The sequence below is a fragment of the Macrosteles quadrilineatus genome, unplaced genomic scaffold, assembly GCF_028750875.1.
Source record: "Macrosteles quadrilineatus isolate MER2022 unplaced genomic scaffold, UCM_ALF_1.0 Scaffold_1__1_contigs__length_201487025, whole genome shotgun sequence".
Taxonomy (NCBI): Eukaryota; Metazoa; Arthropoda; class Insecta; order Hemiptera; family Cicadellidae; genus Macrosteles; species Macrosteles quadrilineatus.
This window is the reverse complement of record NW_026542594.1, coordinates 167,421,189-167,443,527: the sequence shown is the minus strand read 5'-3', so window position 1 is coordinate 167,443,527 and position 22,339 is coordinate 167,421,189. Positions and strand designations below refer to the sequence as shown.

The 22,339-nt window shown below is 35.0% G+C and overlaps 1 protein-coding gene across 1 annotated transcript; it reads right to left on the bottom strand.

Moving 5' to 3' along the window:
• Positions 1-10,375: 10,375 nt before the first annotated feature.
• LOC128983148 (uncharacterized) lies at positions 10,376-18,669 on the bottom strand. Its single transcript, XM_054402323.1, has 2 exons — positions 18,597-18,669; positions 10,376-12,076 (listed from the first exon to the last, which is right to left on the bottom strand). The coding sequence occupies exons 1-2, from the start codon at positions 18,606-18,608 to the stop codon at positions 11,285-11,287; spliced, it is 804 nt and encodes a 267-aa protein (XP_054258298.1). The 5' UTR covers positions 18,609-18,669; the 3' UTR covers positions 10,376-11,284.
• Between the last annotated feature and the right edge of the window lie 3,670 nt (positions 18,670-22,339).

Below are 22,339 nucleotides of genomic sequence, written 5' to 3'. Positions count from 1 at the left end.
TGTAAAATGTTGTAGTTTGCTTGTTTATTGACATATTTTGACCAAACGTTAAAAATATATTTATTTTATACTAAGCTATTAATATTTTCCTAAAAAACAGACTTTATTAGTTTCCTTGTAGCAGCAAACCTAGGTACTCGTTAAACCTAATGTTATTTTTAGATTTGAAAATCAATTTAGACAAATGGAAATTCGCTTAGTCGGCAGGTTTGCTGCGGCGGGGGTATTTTTTCAGTCAGCTATCATTCTTTCATAACCTACACAGAGCATTATGCTCTATGATAACCTATCAGTGTGTTTTCCCGGGAGTCTTCAAAATTGGGCCTGCTAGAGAATGAGCTGTGGTGTATTTTTCAAGCTTAATTGTTGGTCCTGAGTTAATTCCTTATCGTTTGGTTTAAATCAAGATTAATGTATTTGTTTTTAATTTTAAAATGTATTTTGGGTCTAGCCGTACACGTTTGTCAAAAAAAAAATCCGACCTTACTTGATACTGGAGAGAGAGAAAAGAGAGAGAGAGAGAAAATTCTTTATTTATTACACACTGTTGCAGCAATAAATACAAAAAAATAAAAATATCACATGGGTCACAATGACCTGTGCGTGATAGAGTCCTTAGCTGTCTGCTGTCAAAATAAAAGTTCTTCACACTTCACAAACTGGAGTCTAAACCTTCGCTAACTCATCACGATGTTGTCCCCTGGCGCTGCGGAGTGGGGGAAATGATTCTCCCTCCACCTCCCCTCTAGACGGCGTCCAAACAAGCCCGCGTTGTTTTACATGCATAAACCTATGCTGCAGTTTTTCAATAAGTTAAAAAATGAATATTTATAAAATTAAACTGTCATAAACTAACCTAACCAACCAAACTTGCAGATTATATAAAAAAGATTTAAAATAAAAAGCGAATGAAGGTTTACTAATCGAAAAAATAGTTCTGTTCATAAAATAAAATTATAAATGCCTTAAATTCAATTTTATAATTTATTAACTATAAAATTAAACTGTCATAACCTAACAAAACCAACCAAACTTGCTGATAATAAAAAAATCGAACGAAGGTTTACTAATAGAAAAAAAATAGTTCTAAACTAAAACTATAATAGCTCAAATTGAATTGTATAATGTTTTAATTAACAAATTAAACTGTCATAACCTAATCAAACTAACCAAACTTGCTGATCATGCAAAAATCTTAGACAAAAAGTTAGTGCTACCGAGAGGATTCGAACCTGGTACCTTTACATTGTCAGCCCGGCACGTTATCCATTAGACCATCGAGGCCATACCGTATTGTTGTGGTAATGGTTTTTCCTCAGCCAATAGAATGCTGTGCTTCCCCCACTCCGCAGTGCCAGGGGACAACATCGTGATGAGTTAGCGAAGGTTTAGACTCCAGTCACTTCACAATACACATAAAAAAAAGAACTAACAATAACCTGGTAAAATAACACTATACAATTAATACTATAACAGTTATAAAATAACCTAAAAACCATATGCAACGTGCAATCAATAACAAGGGGTGCACATTGTTTGCAATACATCCAATTAAAGCATAAATTTTTTCTTTCAAACCAAATTTTTTACTGAGGCGTGGATTCCGTCAAGTAAGAGTGCTGTGGAAGGTACAATAGATAGTCCAGTTATCAGTTGGTTAGGTCTAAACGAGATATTCTGGGCTGATAAGCGACTCTGTATTGTCAAGGCCTATCTCCATCAGCCAATTAGCGATAACCCTCTTATATACACTCAGTGACACTCGCAGGTCCCTAATTTCTGGAGGAATATTACGCAACAAGCAATTAGCAATGTAAAAGGAATTTGTTAAATTGATTGATTTGAGAACTCTTGGGACCCGTAATCCTATCATCACTGATTTTCTGGTATGATAGTCATGAACTACTGGCGAGGCGATAAGGTCCAAATGAATGTATGAATAAGCTTTTAACATATAGCTGCCTTATTGATAAAAACTGGGATTCTTTGAACAGATGAACAGTAGAATAACGTCTCGGTTTTCTTAACGCAGCTCTAATTATTGATTTTTGAATTACGAACAAAGGTTCAATTACTGATGAATAAGCCCCTCCCCAAGCTATTAAACCATACTGCAGATGAGATTGAACGTAGGCGTAGTAAATTTTTTTAATTTCTTCATGTCGTAAAATTTGACCTAATTGGTAAAAAACATAAATCATTTTTCTAAGTTTTGTTTTTAAAAAATGTATATGACTTTCCCATTTCAATTTAGAATCCATTATAATGCCCAGGTATTTATACTGCGACACAGTTTCAATAATTTGGCAGTTGCAATCGCTGCCTGCGGTGCCACATGAGTGCAAGGCTAGTCTGAGTTCGGCGGGCGGCTCGCTAGCGGGACGAAGTGCGATAGGCAAACATTTTGTTTTACTGACATTCATTGTTAAAATGTTTTCTGAGAACCATCTTTTTAATATTTGTAATTCTGATGATGCAATATTAAAAACCTCTTCCCAAGTACGTGCCCTAAAGATTACCGCTGTGTCATCTGCAAACAAAAATATTTTACCAGAAATATCAATTTTATCTATGTTATTTATGTAAATTAAAAATAGTAAAGGCCCCATTGTAGAACCTTGAATAATTCCAAAATCTACATTTATTTGATCACTAATAACGTTATTAATTGATACTACTTGAGTTCTTTTGCTTAAATAACTTTTAAACCATGCCAGGGCTAATCCCTTTACTCCCAAATATTCTAACTTTTTGAAAAGAATTTTCCTATCAATAGAGTCAAACGCTTTAGCAAGATCTATGAATGCAATTAGTATTTTTTCATTTTTATTCACTGACTCGATTAAAGTTTTATTGATAAGAAATAGTGCGTCGGTAGTATTTTTACCTTTTCTAAACCCAAACTGTTGTTCTGATAGAATTCCATGTTGATTTAAATAATTTTGGAGTTGAATTTTGACACATTTCTCTAACACTTTAGATAATACACTTAACAATGTGATTGGTCTATAATTATTTTTGTCATCTTTTTGTCCGGACTTATAAAGAGGAATTTCCTTAGCTATTTTAAATCTGTTTGGAAATATGCCTGAAGTAATACTCAAGTTAATAAGATGTTTGAGAGGTGGTCAAATGTCTTGCAGATGATTTTTAATATTTTGGCTGGAAATTCATCGAACCCGGGAGCAGAACCGCCTCGCATTTCCCTCACACACTCGGCCAACTGACTGTCAGAGACAGGCTCCAGTCGTAGTTCACGCCCCACACTGAACAAAGCATCGTCGACCAGTGGCGGACCCACGGGCGGTGGCAACTCGCTCGCCAACCTATTACCAACACTAGAGAAAAATTCATTAAACGAGTTAGCCACCGCCCCCAAACCCCCTCCACCTGCGTCCGACGGTTGCTGGAAAAGAGAAACAGGAAAATTGCATTTCTTTATATTTGCTCCATTAAATTCATTGATATGTTTCCAAAATAATCTGGGGTTGTCAACAGAGGCTGTTATTGTAAAAGTTTTGTTTTGTAGTTTTTATTTTATTTGATAACTGGTTTCTAAAAGCTTGAAATTGAAATTTTAATTGCTCATCAAAAGGTCGGGCTTTAACGCTTTAACCAGTTTGCTCATTTTATCTCGTTTTCTAATAGCAAATATTAACTCTGTTTTTATCCATGGCTTTAATTTCTTAAATCTAGAGGTGGGTTTTCACACGCATTGCATTAAGTTTCAAACTAGAAAATGTGTTTAAAAAAGCGTCACAACAATCATTAACATCCTGATGTGCAAGGACGTGATCCCACGACTGGACCGCCATCAAGCCACTCAGAACACCCGAGTCCAAGTACATGTTGCAGGTTTCAGGTTGAGCTGTAATGTTGTCAAGTTCAATTTTTGCTATAAGAGTGTAGTGATCAGTTATGTCAGTTTTAAGTACACACGAAGTCAACTTGTTACAGTCATAGTGTTTGACAAAAATGTGATCAATGCAAGTTTTAGAGTTATTAACTTCTCTTGTAGGTTTATTTATTAATTCAATAAAACCAGCTGAATACATTATATTTAAGTAAATCTCTTTAAAATTTGTTTGTTTTGACTCTGGTAAAATGTCAATGTTTATATCACCCATAAAAATGTGAGTATTTGAATTGTTGGTAGTAATGCAGTAGGTTTCTAGATCATTTAAAAACAAATCAATATTCATGGATGGGCTACGGTAAACTGTAAGATGCTGTAATGTTTGGAGTCCAGAGTACAGTCAAGTCGTAATCCAGTCGCTTCACCCAGTCTTATCTGTTGCATTGTTCCGCAAAGTTCCGTTTTCAAGTACACGATAACACCGTCGTTTCTGTTCCAGTTGATGTCTGTATTAAATAAATCGTATCCGTCGATGTGATTCAATGTCTTCAAATCATGGGTCCACGCCTCAGTAAATGCAATACAATCAAATTCTATGTTTAGACTTTGTAACAAAACCAATGCGGCATCAATGTTCCTACTGTAACTTCTAATATTTAAATGGATAAATAGTAAACCTTTCCCCTCATTGAAAAAGTTAGATACTTGTATATGGTTTACAAAACTCATGCATTGTATAGTTTTAAAGTTTTCCAAGTCAGTTTCTCTATCAAAGTGAACCATGCTACTATCCTGGATACTTAAGGAGGACTACTACTGGATACTTAATGCACACTTGGACTAAAAGAATGTGCAAAAGAAATTTATGTGGATCAATATTAGGTAGGTAAATAATAAAAAGAGTTGATCAAAATCTTGTCAGAATTTAGAAATTGTTTTGAAATGTAATAAATAGAGATTTATTTTATATTTTATTTATTATACTAAATAATGTAAAAAATTAAATAAAAGATTTTCAAAATAAATTTATTTAACACGTTGTTTTTGTGTTGACATTCTTGGAAGCATTCATATTTCTCGTTCACTATTCAAAAACTAGCCGTGAGGAAGATATATGCAACCATTGACTATTGGATGCAGCATAATCATGTGAATTCACCAATCAACTGCGGGTTCCCATCATAATAGAGATCGATGGTTCCCATCAGTTCCCCATCCACAGTATAGCAAATTACAAAAAATACAGTACAAAGGTAAAACCTTCAGTTAGTTGTAACTTTTAAAGAGCAAATATTACTCTGAAAATTACTTGATACAGGGGTAAAAATAGTTCCAAATCAAATACTGATTATTTTACTTGGCTTTCCTCCACCAAAACTTAATCCCTGAAGTACTGAGGCATTCCAAGTAAACTAACTATATCTAGGACCTGGGGATTTTAAAGAATTACCATATTCTAAATCCCAATGAAAAAAACTGAATCTCAATTTCTTTATAGGCCTAAGTAGTAGTAAAAAAGTGAAAAATCATTGTCACTTTTTGTCACAAGCCATTTTGATTCTATAATATGATTTAGTTTATATCATATTTTTATCTGCAGTCATTAATGAGTGTAAAAGTCAAACCACAGGTTTCAATGACTAGAGGGGAGAAAAATGCTGTGCAAGTAAGTAGCGCCATAGATACTCCATACTCCTCAAGTATGTTTTATCTATGGTAGCGCTTAAACTTAATAACTTCTTGATCAGCATCGTATGTGTTATTTAAACTACCTGAAAGTACAAATATGTCAAAACACACTTGTAATAAAAATATATTTACACTTTATACATTTATACTGTTTACTCACAAGACGGTAAATACATATAAACGATGGTAAGTGGTGATCAATTTCGACTGGACATTCCAATCATCATCAGACCCATTATCAGAATCATTTGCCTATTGGGTCTGATAATAATTGGAGTGTCCAATCGAAATCAATCCCCACTTACCATATTTTATATGTATGGCTGTCTTAAACAGTACGTGGTAGGTGTAAATATATTTATTACAAGTGTTATTTGACATATTGTTGTTCTTTAAAGCATTTAAACTTCAGCAAGATCATAGAAGTGTATCAGAATGTCATTTTTCATAAATCGTATACTTTTAACATCAAAGAGTTGTTTTTAATATAGCGATCAAATATCTATGGTTTGTAATACAAATGTTTTTGAAAATTATAAAATGTCTGTATATGATATTGTTTAACTATTAAACCTAATTAACCTCAACCGAGCAAGGTTCGGTCCCCCGGTACTATATAATATAAATGAATTTTAACTGATGGTGTTTTTGGCCTCTGGGGACATCAAAACAATAAAGTAAATCGGTCCCGGGTCCAGGTCTTACTATGCGACCTACGGTGTGGTAATAGCTTATTCCCTATATGGGAAATTCGCTAAAATACTGGTTTGTGATGAATTTAAATAATTCACATTGTACTCGCAAGCCCAAACTATTAAGTACAAATTTTAATTTTAGAAACAGCATGTTTTTTTACTTTTCTTTGCTTTAAAATCGTAATCAAAGAGTATATCACTAGTATCAGTGAGAGAGTATCAGAGCCTAGTTGTATTATTGTGCTAAAAAAAATACAAAATACAGTAGTGCTAAAATAAACTAGTGATCTGATTTTTTAGGTGTAATCACTTAGGTAAAAAAATTCATACTCAACAAAGTCAAGTTTATTTCACATTTCCTTTTTTACATTACATAAAGTTAACAAATACTTAAAATATAACGATCATAAGATCTTAAAAATATGCTTTAATATAAAATTATAAGTATAAAGAAATGCTAACATCATCATTGCATCATTATGTAACAAAATACAAAATCATGTAGTCAAGAACATGATGTTGTGATTAGCTCATCCCTACCCTACTTATCTGTACATTACAGATGCTAAAGGAATCATGGTCCCTTATGAGCTTTAGATAGTTGACATTTTAAATCACACTCTTACAAATCTTTTAAAATATTGTCCTAAAAAGTTTTCTCTGTCATAGCCTATACGGATCAGTTGCTGAAGGTCTAAGTCCCGGAAGGTCTAATTAGACCTTCGACACACATTTTGCAGTTTGTACTTGTTGCTGAGGGTCTAATCTGGCAGTATGTCGAAGGTCTAAGAGTACAGTCAATGCAAAAAAAAAAAAACTCATCCACTGATACTGTTTTAGACCTTGCGGGATTATTCCTTGGGCACACAATGTATATTTTGTAAATAAATGTTTATAAAATGAGAGTTGCTGAAGGTCTAAGTCCCGGAAGGTCTAAGATTCGAGTCCCGGAAGGTCTAAGATTCGAGTCCCGGAAGGTCTAAGATTTGAGCCCCGGACTTTGGTCTAAGATTCGAGTCCCGGAAGGTCTAAGATGCGGGCGGGCATTGCATCGCCAGAGATGAAGGCTATACACTATACAGACAGGTAATAACGCAACAACTTTTAGAGTTGTAAATATCGAGATGTTTCATTCACTCCAAAAAGTAATTTTACAAATTATTTGCCTGTTCATTCGCTCCACTGTTCATTCAATCCAACGGGTACAGTCAGCTCTAGAAGTAGACTAACAAGTAGAAAATATTAATTTTGCATTTTACTGTACATTGGATCGAATGCACATTGGATTGAACGCACATTGGATTGAACGATCAGGATAATTTAAATGTGTAATAATCTTAAACTTAAATTCCATATCCAATATATAATCAAATGTATGTTTTCTGATTGAGCATACAGTATCATGAACTTAACTGATTATAACTATCAATATATCATATGAAAGCCTTTATTTTAAGAAGTATTTTAAGACCAAGACATATAAAATAACTTAAATAAAAATAGTGTTACGTATTGCAGATAAGTACTAAAACGATTATAGTTATTGTTGATTCATGATTCAGCAGTGTGCTTTAGGTAGTCCGTTCTTAATAATCAATAGCTCAAATGAAAGCTGGAATTTAACTAAAGTTTTTTAGAGCAAAACATATAGGGTTATGTAATTTGAACTTGTGGAATTCATCTTTAATTTAGTAAAAAAATCAAAAATATCAATTTTTTCGTCGAGTTAGACATTATTTAAATTATTGATGATGCTTGATGATAAATATATGCTTGCATAGCTTTATTTTAAGACCAAAATTATGAAAATGGGTCGGTTGGAAGAGCCAAACGAACTCGAATATAAGTCAAAATGAATAACGATGCTTAATGGCAAATCTGTGGTGCGTCCACCTTTAGTTAAAGGCCAAAACTATGAAAATCGGTTAGGTAGAAGAGCTACCCTACTTGGAAAAGAAAAACCAATAATTTTAATAGATGGCAATAATTGGTTTACCATCATGCATAATCTAATCATACGAAACAGGTGTTAATAGTTTAAATATTGTTATTTAAACGAATTTTCTTTGATTAAATGTTGTTGTTTACAATTTGTATTAATTTGTGTTTAAGTGTGTTCCTTATGTTAAGTGTGTTGTTCTAATGTTCTGTACCATTAATATTTGTGAGTTAAGTGGTGTATGGATTTCATAACCATTATTTTCCTAGAGATCGTCGTATTTAACCCCAACTCTAACTAGTTTAACCCCCCGTGCTCTGTAGCTAGTTAACCATAAAAATAACATGAGAATTTAGAATTTAAATATTTCATTTTTTTCCTTAACCATGAAGCGTATAACAAAACGTCCAAAAAATTTGATTTAAAAGCTTCACAAAATTGTTTAGAAAAAAATAGCACACTTTATGTTTTTCTCGTCAAATTTAATAGGTTCCGGGTCTAAGTTTTACCATATGGGTACGGTATTTACTTGTTCCCGACTTAGTAAATTCGGTAAGGAGCAGAACCTTGGGAACGTATCCATGTATCAGGTTATCTATTAAAACATTTTTAGGTAAAACAATGAATTTAATAACGAGAAGATAAACGAGATAGATAGATAAACAAGAAGATAGAACAAAATTTGAAACTCTCCTCCAACAGTAGGGGCTGTCGTGAAGATGCTACCCGACAACACGCCACCATCTAGATAGTCGAAGTGTTGGGTCGACTTGTAGGTAGCCATTTAAGTGCCATGGTGGTAGTATAATAATTAACTATAATATATAGTACATTTTCGTTCTGTCCGCCAGTAATTTTAACACGGGAATATGTTTTATTTCTTCATAAACCCTTCATTAAACCCGTCGTTGATTATGGACGCTAACTGACAACAACAACATGTAATACATCATTTATAAAAAAGGGAAATTCGATCCAACCACATGATATTATTTCTTAGTACTATCGGTCACTAATTACTGTACAGAAACATCATTTTCCTGCCTGCAGTAAGCCATTTACACCATCGTCGATTATAGGCACTAACTAAAGCTTATAGTTATAGCCAACTTATGGCCTACTAAAAACTGTCCTTAAGTTTAGGTATTTATGTAACTAGTGAGCCAAGTGGCACTTTGCTGCACATGAGAGAAATGTGAACGTACGAGCCGCAGGCGACTGTGGAAAGATTCTCGAGTGCAACCAAGGCACTTTGCGCTCGTGTTACAAATTATATTTTTCCAACATATAATCTGGATAATCTTAAATAAGATGTCATCTTGGAGAGTGGTGGGGGTTAAAGGGTAGCCTCTGATTCCAGTTGAAGGGTGTATACATTACGTGTGAGGGAACACGGACCTCGGTTCCCGCGGAGAATGTCATTTTATGCCACATATCACACTGTGTGCCAGTAAAAACAATCGCTACGCTCCTATCGGAAATTCCGTGAAAGTTTTAAACTTTCCATTAGGGTTCCGAAGTCTCGCTCAAAATCACTTAATATTGATATTAAAATTATTCTCTGGCATTGAACACAACGTTTTCGGTTGTATTTGGATCCGAGGTCCCGCACCAGGACCTCGAAACCAGCGGGGACCTCGGACCCACGGTGGAAAATCACATCGATCGCCTCGGAACCGGCCTTATACGCACGCACAAACTCACAAACTTTTATATTTATAATATTAGTAAGATGAAACTATTGATTGGCTAAGTTAAGTTGAAATAAACAAAACAGAATCCTGAACACCAAGGTGGTTTTTTCACCAATTTAAACTGATGTAATGATTTATTCTGAGCTATAGCAACTGTTATGGCCCAGCAACTATGCCAGTAACAAAAATTAAAGTATCCAATAGTCAATGCGTGAGAGTTATTAAAACTATCACTAAGAATATTACAACTCTAAAAGTTGTTGCGTTATTGCCTGTCTGTATAGTGTATAGCCTTCATCTCTGGCATCGCAATGCCCACCCGCATCTTAGCCCTTCCGGGACTCGAATCTTAGACCTTCCGGGACTCGAATCTTAGACCTTCCGGGACTTAGACCTTCAGCAACTCTCATTTTATAAACATTTATTTACAAAATATACATTGTGTGCCCAAGGTCTAATACAGTATCAGTGGATGAGTTTTTTGCATTGACTGTACTCTTAGACATTAGACCTTCGACATACTGCCAGATTAGACCCTCAGCAACAAGTACAAACTGCAAAGTGTGTGTCGAAGGTCTAATTAGACCTTCCGGGACTTAGACCTTCAGCAACACTCCTGCCTATACCACCATCAGGTGAATCTTCACAAAACTACAAATCCATTTAGTTAAGGCACTGTAAAGGACACTTCTTCCATTTTATATTTTTACACAGTAGAGTCATATCATAATAGTAATTTGTTTTCTCTTTGATATTAGTATGGTACAATTACACCTTAACCTCAAAATCCAAAGTGAAAACTAACTTTTGACTCCAACTGTTCACTATAGTTCCTGTATTGTATGGTAAAAAAGTTACACCATTTTGTGCATTGGTTTTTTTTATGAAATAGGCCTATCTTGATCATTATTATTGATAACGATAAATTCATCCATAGATTGTTTTTGTAAACCGCTAGATTATTGATTAAATAGTGTGTTTAGTGTTAAACCGCTTAGTTATGAAATTATACCATAAAAACAAAAAAACCTACATATTTTTCAAATACAAACCACCCTCACCCCAAACCTGATGCCCAAATGGTGTAATGTACAAATACAATACCATACAATACTATATTGAACAGTTTTTAGAGGTTAGAACATTTTTTTGCTTAATGCACCTTACTATTTCATACTCCACAATGACAGCATACCTATTGCCTGTTCACGAAGAAGGTTAACATTCAAACCACACCCTTAAAAATCTAATCAAATACATAACATAATAGATTGTTCAAGTTATATCCTGATTGAAAAGAGGCTGGTCTTCTACCAAGCTTAGTGGGAAACCATGAAATGTCAAAGCTTCATTTCACACACAAAACTTATGGAACACAATTTGAACAAAATTTCATGTACGTAAGGAGATTTTACTTTGGGCATTCAAAAAATGTAAACTCACATTCAAGATTTCCTTCATCAATAAGCTTATATAAGGTGCTATGTGGAATCCTCATGCAATTATTTCCATCATCTGCGATACTTTTCTCTCCATTATTACAACATTTCACCACAGAAGCCTTTAATGTAGACACATCTACAAACTCACCTTTTTCAAACTTGAATCTGACAAAATATTCATTTTTCAACTTCCCAATTGGAGTTGCTTCAAAAGTAAGTTCAAAATTGTTCTGACTTAAACTATATGTAACCCAGAATATATTGTCAAACACAGAGATAAGTAAATAACCAATTTCGTAATCCTCAGGATCAAACTGTCGCCAAACCCAAGTATAAGATGAATTTGCTTTATACCTATAGAGTAAGCGACAATGCTCTTTCTCATAGTGATCCACCAGTTTGATCAAAGAAATCACAGTGTTGCAATCGGTTTGCCTACACTGTACAGGTCTGAAACCACAAAATTCTTCATGGTCACTCCCGGGCTGCAGAATGTCTAGGCAACCATCTCCATGGTACTTGCACTGACGAGGTATGGCTTCCAGAATGTTTTTTAAACACACAGGATTCTCTGTTGTTAACGGACCTTCGCAAATCGGGCAGTCATTTAACTTCTCGCAGCAGCAGTTGCAAACCCCATGGCCTCTGCTGCATGTCTTAAATGGAATTTGGATTGTGTCCAGACACACTGGACACTCTACAATCCTTTGCAGTCTATGAAGAGATGACGAGATGTTCTTCAGTGTAGTTTTTAAATTTTCCTGAAAAGAAAATTTAAATCACGAATAAACAAATTGTTTATCACACAATCCACATCAAATTGTAACATACAAATATATTTAAAAATACCCCCACCGCAGCAAGCCTGTAGACTAAGCAAATTTCAACTTGTCTGATTTCATTTTTACTAAAATCTAATATATAAAATTCTCGTGTCACAGTGTTTGTCTGCAAACTCCTCCGGAACGACTTCACCGATCGTTATGAAATTTGGTGTGTAAATTCTGTAGGTATGCGAATCGGACGTAAACTATTTCCCGTTTCGAAATTCTTAAAAGGGCTCCGCCCCAGTGGCTCTGGAGTTTCCCATGTTAACCTTATGAGAAATGGAATTAATGAATCTTAACAGCTGTTTCAATTAAACAAGTTGGTTCTGTTCTATGATGTTCAATAGCATTAAAGTTACAAGGATTACCAACAGGGTGCAGCACTATTATTTCTTTTACATTTATGACAACAGCTAATTTGCAACCAAAAGGTGAGTGAGCGTAGCGAACGAACTTCAACCTGGAGGCGAGTTAGCGTAGCGAACGAGCTAACCTGAAGGCAAGTGAGCGCAGCGAACGAGCTCCAACCTAAAGGTGAGTGAGCGTAGCGAACGAGCTCCAACCCAAAGGTGAGTGAGCGTAGCGAACGAACTTCAACCTGGAGGCGAGTTAGCGTAGCGAACGAGCTAACCTGAAGGCAAGTGAGCGCAGCGAACGAGCTCCAACCTAAAGGTGAGTGAGCGTAGCGAACGAGCTCCAACCCAAAGGTGAGTGAGCATAGCGAACGAACTTCAACCAGGACGAGATTGAGTGATGCGAACGAGATCATCTTGAAAATTAAACGTAACGGTACTTTCTTTCCATCGGTCTGTCTTAGGGGAAACCTATAACTTAGGCGATACGAAGTTCGCCGGGTCAGCTAGTATTTCCATAAATAAGACATATTTATTCCTAATTTAAATAACATTAGATTTAACGAGTTCTTAGGTTTGCTGCTACTGGGAAGGTAAAAAGTGTTTGTTGACCATACATCAATAGTATAGGATGAAAGAAATAAATTTGCCAAATTTGATCAACATCTATCTATCTATACTATTATAAAAAAGAGGTGGTTGCTGTATGTGTGTATGTGTGTATGGGAAAAGTAAAATCGAAAATACTGGTCGGATTGGGCTGAAATTTGGCATGATGATAGCTCACATTCCCGATTAACATATAGGCATATTCTTATTTCAAAAATCCTTTCGGGCTCCGCCCCAGTGGCTCTGGAGTTTCCCATGTTAACCTTATGAGAAATGGAATTATTGAATCTTAACAGCTGTTTCAATTAAACAAGTTGGTTCTGTTCTATGATGTTCAATAGCATTAAAGTTACAAGGATTACCAACAGGGTGCAGCACTATTATTTCTTTTACATTTATGACAACAGCTAATTTGCAACCAAAAGGTGAGTGAGCGTAGCGAACGAACTTCAACCTGGAGGCGAGTTAGCGTAGCGAACGAGCTAACCTGAAGGAAAGTGAGCGCAGCGAACGAGCTCCAACCTAAAGGTGAGTGAGCGTAGCCAACGAGCTCCAACCTAAAGGTGAGTGAGCGTAGCGAACGAGCTCCAACCTAAAGGTGAGTGAGCGTAGCGAACAAACTTCAACCAGGACGTGATTGAGCCATGCGAACGAGATAATCTTGAAAGTTAAGAAGTTAAACGGGGCAAAGCCCGCGGGTTACAGCTAGTATATCCATAAACAAGTAAACTACAACAGTTTACATTTTCTCCATATGACATAGGAATTTCAAATTACACACAAAAATTTTCTCCATGACCGTTAGGCATACGACAATGCTTCAATATACTAAATTATTTCTTTTTTTAAGCTCTACAAAATGATTTGGAAAGAAATTTAAATTGTTTTTGTTTTTAGATAAATAATTTAGATAAAGACCATAGACCCCCCTTCCCATGGTCTGATTATGCTGGTTGGTGAACTCCTTCGAATAAATGTAGGTTTACACGTTTTTACCGAATTTTATCAAAATCGGATCATTTTCGCTCAAGTTATCGTGCCAAAGGACATTCATATATATGAATTTGAACAGATGGTGTTGACCTCTGGGGACCTCAAAACAAAAATGTAAATCGGTTCCGAGTCCAGATCTTACCATGAGACCTACGGTAATAGCTTATTCCCTATATGGAAAATTTGCTAATAAGAGGAAAGTAGTTTTACCGCCAACAAGCTCTGCTCACACTCACAACCTATGGAAAGACGTTCACCAAAATATCATTCTAATGCTCCTCCAATGCTTTTATACAACAAAATTGACATGGAAGTTGAAATTTAACAAATTATGTGGATTACTGTAGGTATTTATAAAGCGGTGTTAATAGTATATTTTGTACCAAGGGCTGAAAACGAGGTTTTGCCGGCTCGAGATAGTTTTTAAGTTCGAGAGCTGCAAAACCATTTTCGGTCCGTGGTACGAACACTATTTTTCACCACACTACTACTATTCACAATAATAATAATGAAAACTGATAGTCAACGCAACTTTAAGAATATGTGAAGAAGTAATTTCAGGAATCAGCAAAAATAATAATAAACAGTTGCTAGGCAGCAGTGAAAATAAAACAATTCTATTTCAATGCTATGGATACTGTTGCTGTAATTAATATGCAAGCGGACAGCTGATTTTGCGGCCCCGGGATGTAAAAACCTGCTCGGTCCCCAAATTACGATGACAGCTGGCATGGCCAGCAAAACGTAACTTTCAGCCACCAATTAACGTATGTAATACAGCAAAAAACATCATAGTGTGGTGAAAAATGTTTATATAATTACATGAGAAAAATATTTTTTTAATGAAGCTTATTAACTTATTGAATAAACTAGCTGTTTGCCCATTCTACGTACGGGAATCTTGTAGTAAGTTAAACCCTTATATTCAGAACAGGAGTTGGTTTGCATATTTAGTGTGCATTTTACTTTCTCCCCCTATACCATAGTATATGGAGAAAGTATTGTTTTCGTCAAAATTTTCGAGTTTGAGTTTTGAGTGGATATATTCGTTTTGGGTCCCCCTGGACCCAAAAAAGTGGTTTTCGAAGTGATGTCTGTGTGTGTGTGTGTGTGTCTGTGTGTCTGGATGTGTACAGAGCTAGAGACTACACCTGTGGTCCGATTTCGATGAAATTTGGTATGTAGGTTCTAATCCATGGTATCTCCAGGCGTTTTTTTCATTTTTTTGAAATTTTCTCAAATTTGATTTTCTCAAAAATGGCCCGAACGATTTTGATAAAAATTTAGTATGTTGTAGCCCTTTAAATTCTGAACAAAATGGTACAAATTCCATTTCTGTAAAAATTACGGTTTAAAAGTTATGGTAAATTATGTTATTTTCCCATAAAACCCCATAAAAAACGAAAAATAGGATTTTAGAAAAAAATCCGGTTTTGATTTAACATAGTACTTATGTTATAGTCCTTACAATTTTGACAGTTTTTCATTTTTTTAGAAATTTTTATTTTTAATGGGGATTTTCCCATAAAACCCCATAAAATAACGGAAAAAAAGGATTTTCCCAAAAATGGCCTAAACGATTTTGATAAAGATTTTGTATGTTATAGTCCTTTATATTCTGAACAAAATGGTACAAATCCCATTTCTGTAAAAATTACGGTTCAAAAGTAATTGTAAATTATGTTATTTTCCCATAAAAACCCCATAAAATAACGGAAAAATCTGATTTCCCAAAATTGGCTCGAACGATTTTGATAAAAATTTAGTATGTTATAGTTCTTTAAATTCTGAACAAAATCCCATTTCCTTATATTTACTCTCACCGCTTACACATGATAAAGGTTGTTGTCAAACTTATGGGAGAAAGTATGTGTCAGAATGCTGATACCGTTTATTTCCAGATATGATGGCAAAACTATAACTGTTTAGGAATACATATAAACCTTCTCAAATACAATATCTGACAGTTTCAAAGCCAAAACGAATGCTTCGCAATTAAATGTCATAGCCCTAAGGTAGGCCTGTAATGGAAAGTTACTTTTCACACTGGTTAAAAGTAGTTAAAACACTACCTCAACCTCACTACTGCACACTTTCTTCGGGTTGAAATTTTTATTAACTCTTGTCTTTTCCACGAAAAATAAGGACATTAATGCATTACCAATAGACATACACACACAAATACAGAATTGAGTCCACACAACATTTTGGAGTCCAGACAGAAAACGCTAAAAATTATACAGTAAGACATCAATTAAATTTAATAAGCAATAAGGTACAGTGTTTATAAATAAATAGTGATAATACGAGTAGTGATGTGTTTGTATGTAAAAATTATTCTTACTGATACCACCGGTTCTAAGGAAAAGTAGCAGTACCGGTACTAAAAACCAACGTTTACATTTGAGAAAAGAACTGTAGTACTTACGACTAATTCAAACTGTCCTTCTAATCAAACTGTATTATAGGTGTTAAATCAAACTGTATTATAGGTGTTAATCAGTTGGCAAATATATAAATAAATAAATACACCGGCCACAAAACATGTAACATGTAACATAAACAACGTAAAGCTTTGAAAACTCACTATGGTTTGCTAAAAAAAAACTTTCACTTGATGTGGTGCAGTACCGGTACCGAAGTTATTAACGATTGATGATGTTATTAACGATAAAATCTCCTTTGGTTTTAATTTTTTTTAGTTTTCGAAAATCAAAGTTATTTCCTATTAATGGCATTATTTGTAAGCAGCTTTTAATGTTAGGTAACATATTAATGACAGTTTGAAAAAACCACCTTTATCCAAACAAAGGTTTCTTATTTAAAAGATTACGTAATCTCTAAACGATAATCGGTACATATATCTAGCAATCATTCGGAGGAAATGTGACAAAAAACGCACAAATCTGGGGTTTTGTAAGTTTGTAGTTTTATTTCCTAAGTAGGAAAAGTACCGATATCGTTGTCGAAATGCAAGTAAGTAGAAACCAAAAGTGACACATTGGAAAAGCGAGTTTAGTTCTCTGTTACGGTACGATCACAGTGAAATCAGAAAGATCTTCCAAGATCGCAGCAACATCCACGATCACCCACTGCAGTTGTGATTTTTTACTTTGCACTTTACACAACTGTCCTTGAAGCACCGTCAATGAGTGGAAACCTTTGTAAGCTACGGTATTGGTGACGATGATTAAAAAAATGTAAGTTTCCTTGCACTAATACAACACTGAATCACGGTATTTTCCCCGGTTATCAAAAAACTCGAGAACAATCGTTGCACTTGCAATTAATTAAACCGGTTAAGTAAGGCACAACGTTTTTAATCTCACTTGGTTTGGATGTGCTGACAAAACTTGATCGGAAATGGTTGCGGTATTATTTGTAAACAACTTTTAATGTAAACATATCGGTGACAGCTAGAAGTGAGAACTAATCCAAACAGCTGATCGTTATTTCATAAAATGTAATGTAATAGTAAACATTGGGAGAAAATTTGACAAAAATCTAACAAAATTGGGTTTTTGGTGGTTCGTTATTTTGTTTTCGAAGAAGCGAGGCCACGTTTTTATAGCCAAAGACACTCTCACCAATCCAGTTAATACAGAAAAATGATTAAAACCTTGATCGGTACTCTAGTTTTCTAGGAGTAGGCCGCGTAAAATGACATTTTGGTGTTACAGACGGAGTCACAGAATGGACAGACAGACATACAGACAGTAATTGAGATAAGACTCGTTTCGGCTTTCTTAGGCTATGAAACGTAAAAATAACCAAAAACCGCTTGATTCTAAGCAATGTATAGACAAAACTATTTTTATTTATATAGATGTGTTCAATCCGAGCAAAGCTTAGTCTCTGAATACTTGTGATTAAGTGGCTGGAGCAAAAGTCTACGACTTTATTGCAAGTAAGAGTAGGGTCCCAGTTTGAATTAGTCAGGAGATGTGTAAGTACTATACACTTCTCCTCACACTCCACACACTTCCCCACACTCCATTGTATAACTTATGTTGTCATAGACCTATTTTATAAATATGTGATCCAGAGGCAGCTCACTGAAACATCTTTTACTCGTCGGCTTGTCAATGCATTGTGTAAAGCCACTTTCCAACTCATTCTTTTTAATGGACAACAGCCATTGTTGTTTGGTGTAAACGCGCACTAATATTTTTCAATTTTCTTTGTAACAATCACAGGACGATAGCATAGACAAAAATAAATATATAGACCATCAGCCGTACTGCGGTTACCATAGGTTCTGGCGCACACCGCTGGGAGTGCTGTGTAGTTACGTAGCGTGTACGCCATAGCTACATAGCGCTCCCAGCGGTGTGCGCCAGAACGCTCAGAACCAATGATAACTGCAGTAAGGCTGACGGTCTATGTTAAATTTTTTTTGTCTATGACAATAACAACTCAATAAAGTGAAGTTCATAAAATGATTAATAAATATTGCTGAACACCAATGAATGGATTGAACATATCAGATATAAACTCACCAACTCTGCCATTATTTTGTTGTATTTCTGTCACTAAGCTGGGTTGTGTCTCATTTTCTTTACAAAGAAAACCTGAAAGCAGAAGATTGTTTGATAGCGGAGATCAAGTCAGTTTGTAGTGACTAAACAACTAAACCACACCAGTTTTAAGAGAATTTCAGAATGAGCCAAAAATCTATGCTTAGCTAACCACTCAAAACATTCTTAGTGGACCAGGACGTCTGTTAACTTTATTGCTCGAGGGGGGGGGCAGTGATATGCATATGCACCACGCCTGTTGTCAGGCAGTGTCTCATTATAAATCAAATCAACCTTGTTCTGGCAAGTATAAAAGAGGATTTTGGTTTGTTTGTACAGGGTGCGGCAAAAAAAACAATCTATTTTCTGCAGAGCACTGTTCAGCGACAGGTCGTCCGAGAATGGTGGGAGTAGGATTTTTGGAAAGCCTACACAATGCCATTTCTTGTAGTCATAGAGCAGTGGTCGGCTGAGCTAGTGTGGTTGTTATGGAGTTGTTTTTATAAAATAGTGAATTCATTCATTGCTACTCAGCGGCAGTTTCATGCACTATTTCAATTAAGGCGACATGGAGAAGTTCCGTTGCATAGCATAATAATGCGGTGGGTTACTTACTTTAGGACAACGGCTTCTACGTTGAAAAGGAAGCTTACAGGCTGTCCAAAGTCAGATCGGACGCCAGAAAACTAACATTCGATAGAGTTTGTGTTGCTGTGGAAAACAGTCCTCGTAGGCCAGCCCGAAAACAAGCGGCTGCCTTGAACATGTCTGACCACTCAGTTATACGAATTTTGAGGTTAATTTTCATCCCTATGGATTAGAATAATAATCTGTATAATTTGGTAATCATCCATACAGATAATCACGACGGAACCTCTCTATGTCGACCTAATTGAATAAAAGCACGGAACTGCCGCTGAGTTATGACTAAATCATTAATTTTTTTAAACGACGGATAACAACTGTACATAGCTCACACAAACACTGCTCTATGACTAAAAAAATGGCATTGTCCTAGGCTTTCCAACGAGCCTACTCCCACCACCCTCAGACAACCTGTCGCTGAACAGTGTGCTGCAGAAAATGGATCCGTTTTTTGCCACACCCTGTATATTTGTTTGGCAGTAATGGCAGTGATAAATCCAGACACCGCTGGAGAATTTCATGGAGTAGGTTTATACAACATCTATGTCCTGATAACATTCAAGGTTCATTTAGTCCTGGGACTGTCTTAAATCCCATGACAGGGATTTTGAATCAGGGTGTCCACAGAAATTTTGTCATTGATTTCCATGACTCACGAACTTTACTCTAAAATTAACGTACACACACAAGTTTTGGTCGAACTGTATCACTATGTAACCACTAATCCTCATTGTGTTGATTAAAAAGTGTTTAGATATTTAAGGTGTAACACTTCGGTAAAAATATTTCATACTCAACAAAGTCAAGTTTATTTAAATTTTTTTGATTACATAAAGTTATCAAAATACTTAAAACATAACTAGCACAAGATCTTAACAATACACTTTCATATTAAGTTAATAAAAACGTATCCACAAATAATAATAAAAGAGTTAATAAAAAAGTGCCTGCCACAAACCGCCGTAAAAATATAGTATATTAAGAAAACTTTGTTCAAAAAAAGAAAAAAAATGTAAACTATTTGTTTGTTAGCCTTATATTGTATCAATTGGACCTCACCGACAAGTTTTTTAAACTTGGTGAGGCCAAGCTGTTGTAATTTTCATAATAAATATATTTGTATTTGTAATTGTAACCAGAAAGGCTAATTAACATGTAATTCGTCATTACATCATTACATAGAAAAATACAAAATCACGTAATTAAGACCATGTGTAAAACTATATTCTCATATTTCTCACTTTCAAAATGATAACATCATTTATTATTTAGCTCATCTCTCATTTCATTTATCTCTACACATTACAGATTTTCAATAATCATAGTATCAAGAGTTCTAGAAATTTGACATTTTAAATCACACACTTGAAATAAATCTCTTAAAAAATTGTCCAATTTCCTCCATCATATAACACCATCATGTGACTCTTCACAACTACAAAATCATTTAGTTAAGGCACTGTAAGGACACTTCTTCCATTTTATATTTTTCTCAGTAAGGTCATAGTACCCATTTGCTTTAGCCTTGATATTATACAGTTCACAAAATTAAGGCAGTTTGAGGAGAGGCAATCCAATCCCCTCCACATACCATAACTTTGAAGCAACAACTGATATACATTAAGCTAAAAGGGGGGACCCAGTAAACCTTCCCCTTAGTCACAGAAAACGTACTACTATAACTCAGAATGCCAACCGCATGGTAAAAAGCATTAAGCGGTTTGAGAGAGCTTTGCCTGTCAATCCGTAGGTGCGTAGCTATTGCATGGCAACGCTGGTGGCACTGCCTACGGATTGACAGGCAAAGCTCTCTCAAACCGCTTAATGCTTTTTACCATGCGGTTGGCATTCTGGGTTATAGTAGTACGTTTTCTGTGCCTTAGTCCACCTAAATTTTGTGAACGCGACTATAGTACAGCCCAGTTAAACCTAAACCTCAAAATCTAAAGTGAAACCTAAATTTTGACTCCAAACTTTTCAATATAGTCCCCGCATTGTATGGTAAAAAAGATACATAATTTTTGAGCGTCGGGTTTTAAGGGGGGGACGTTAAAGTTAAAAAAGTCAGTAGTTTTTTTCGGTTTCTATGAAATGTTTTGATCTAATTCTTATCGATAACAAAAATTAATTTAAAGTAGATTACACTTTTAATTACATGTATTGATCGCTAAACCAAATAGTTATCGAGGTAAATCATTAAAAAAAGGTACTTTCCTGTTAAAGGGAACATTCATTATTATCGATGATTTTTTCGATATATCGATATTAACAAACTGAAACATATCAGCTGACAACTACGATAAATATTGATCAGTATATGAAACTGTTCTAAAAAAATAACCTAACATAACTAACCAAACTTGCTGTAACATTTAAAAATTCCGTGTTTAACTTGCCTTTTCTATTATCAAACCCAAACGGAAGTTTTAAATGGTACAGCAAGTTTGGTTGGTTATGTTAGGTTAGCTTAGAACAATTTCATTTCTTAATCCATATAGACTATTTTAGCCTAAACAAGATCAGTTAGTTGTTGTTGTCAATTTGTAATAGATCTGATCGGAAAACAAAAATATCGATATATTGAAAAAAATCATCGATAATAATGAATGTTCCCTTTAACAGGAAAGTACCAAAAAAAAAACTATTGCATATTTAACTTTAACCCCCCCCCCCCCCCCCAAACCTACACTCAAAATGGTGTAACTTTTCACTATACAATACAGGGACTACATTGAACAGTTTTGTGTCATAAGTTACCTTTCAATTTAGTATTTGAGTTTAAGCAGATTTTTTGCTAATTCCACCATACTATACGCCTGGCATATGACAAGTTCACAGAGTTAACATTTCAACAACATCCTTAAAATCTTATAAAATACATAACATAATAGATTGGTCAGGTTTTATCATGATTGAACTGGCTTGTAATCTACTCAGTTGAAGAAGGAAAACCTTACATGTCAAATCTTCATACAAAAAACTTATTTTGCTTTACAGCTATTTATAGAAGAAATTTAAAATCTAATTGAAGAAAATGTACTCCTCAGTGAGTGTGTATGGCCCAAGAGTCAAGGTAACAC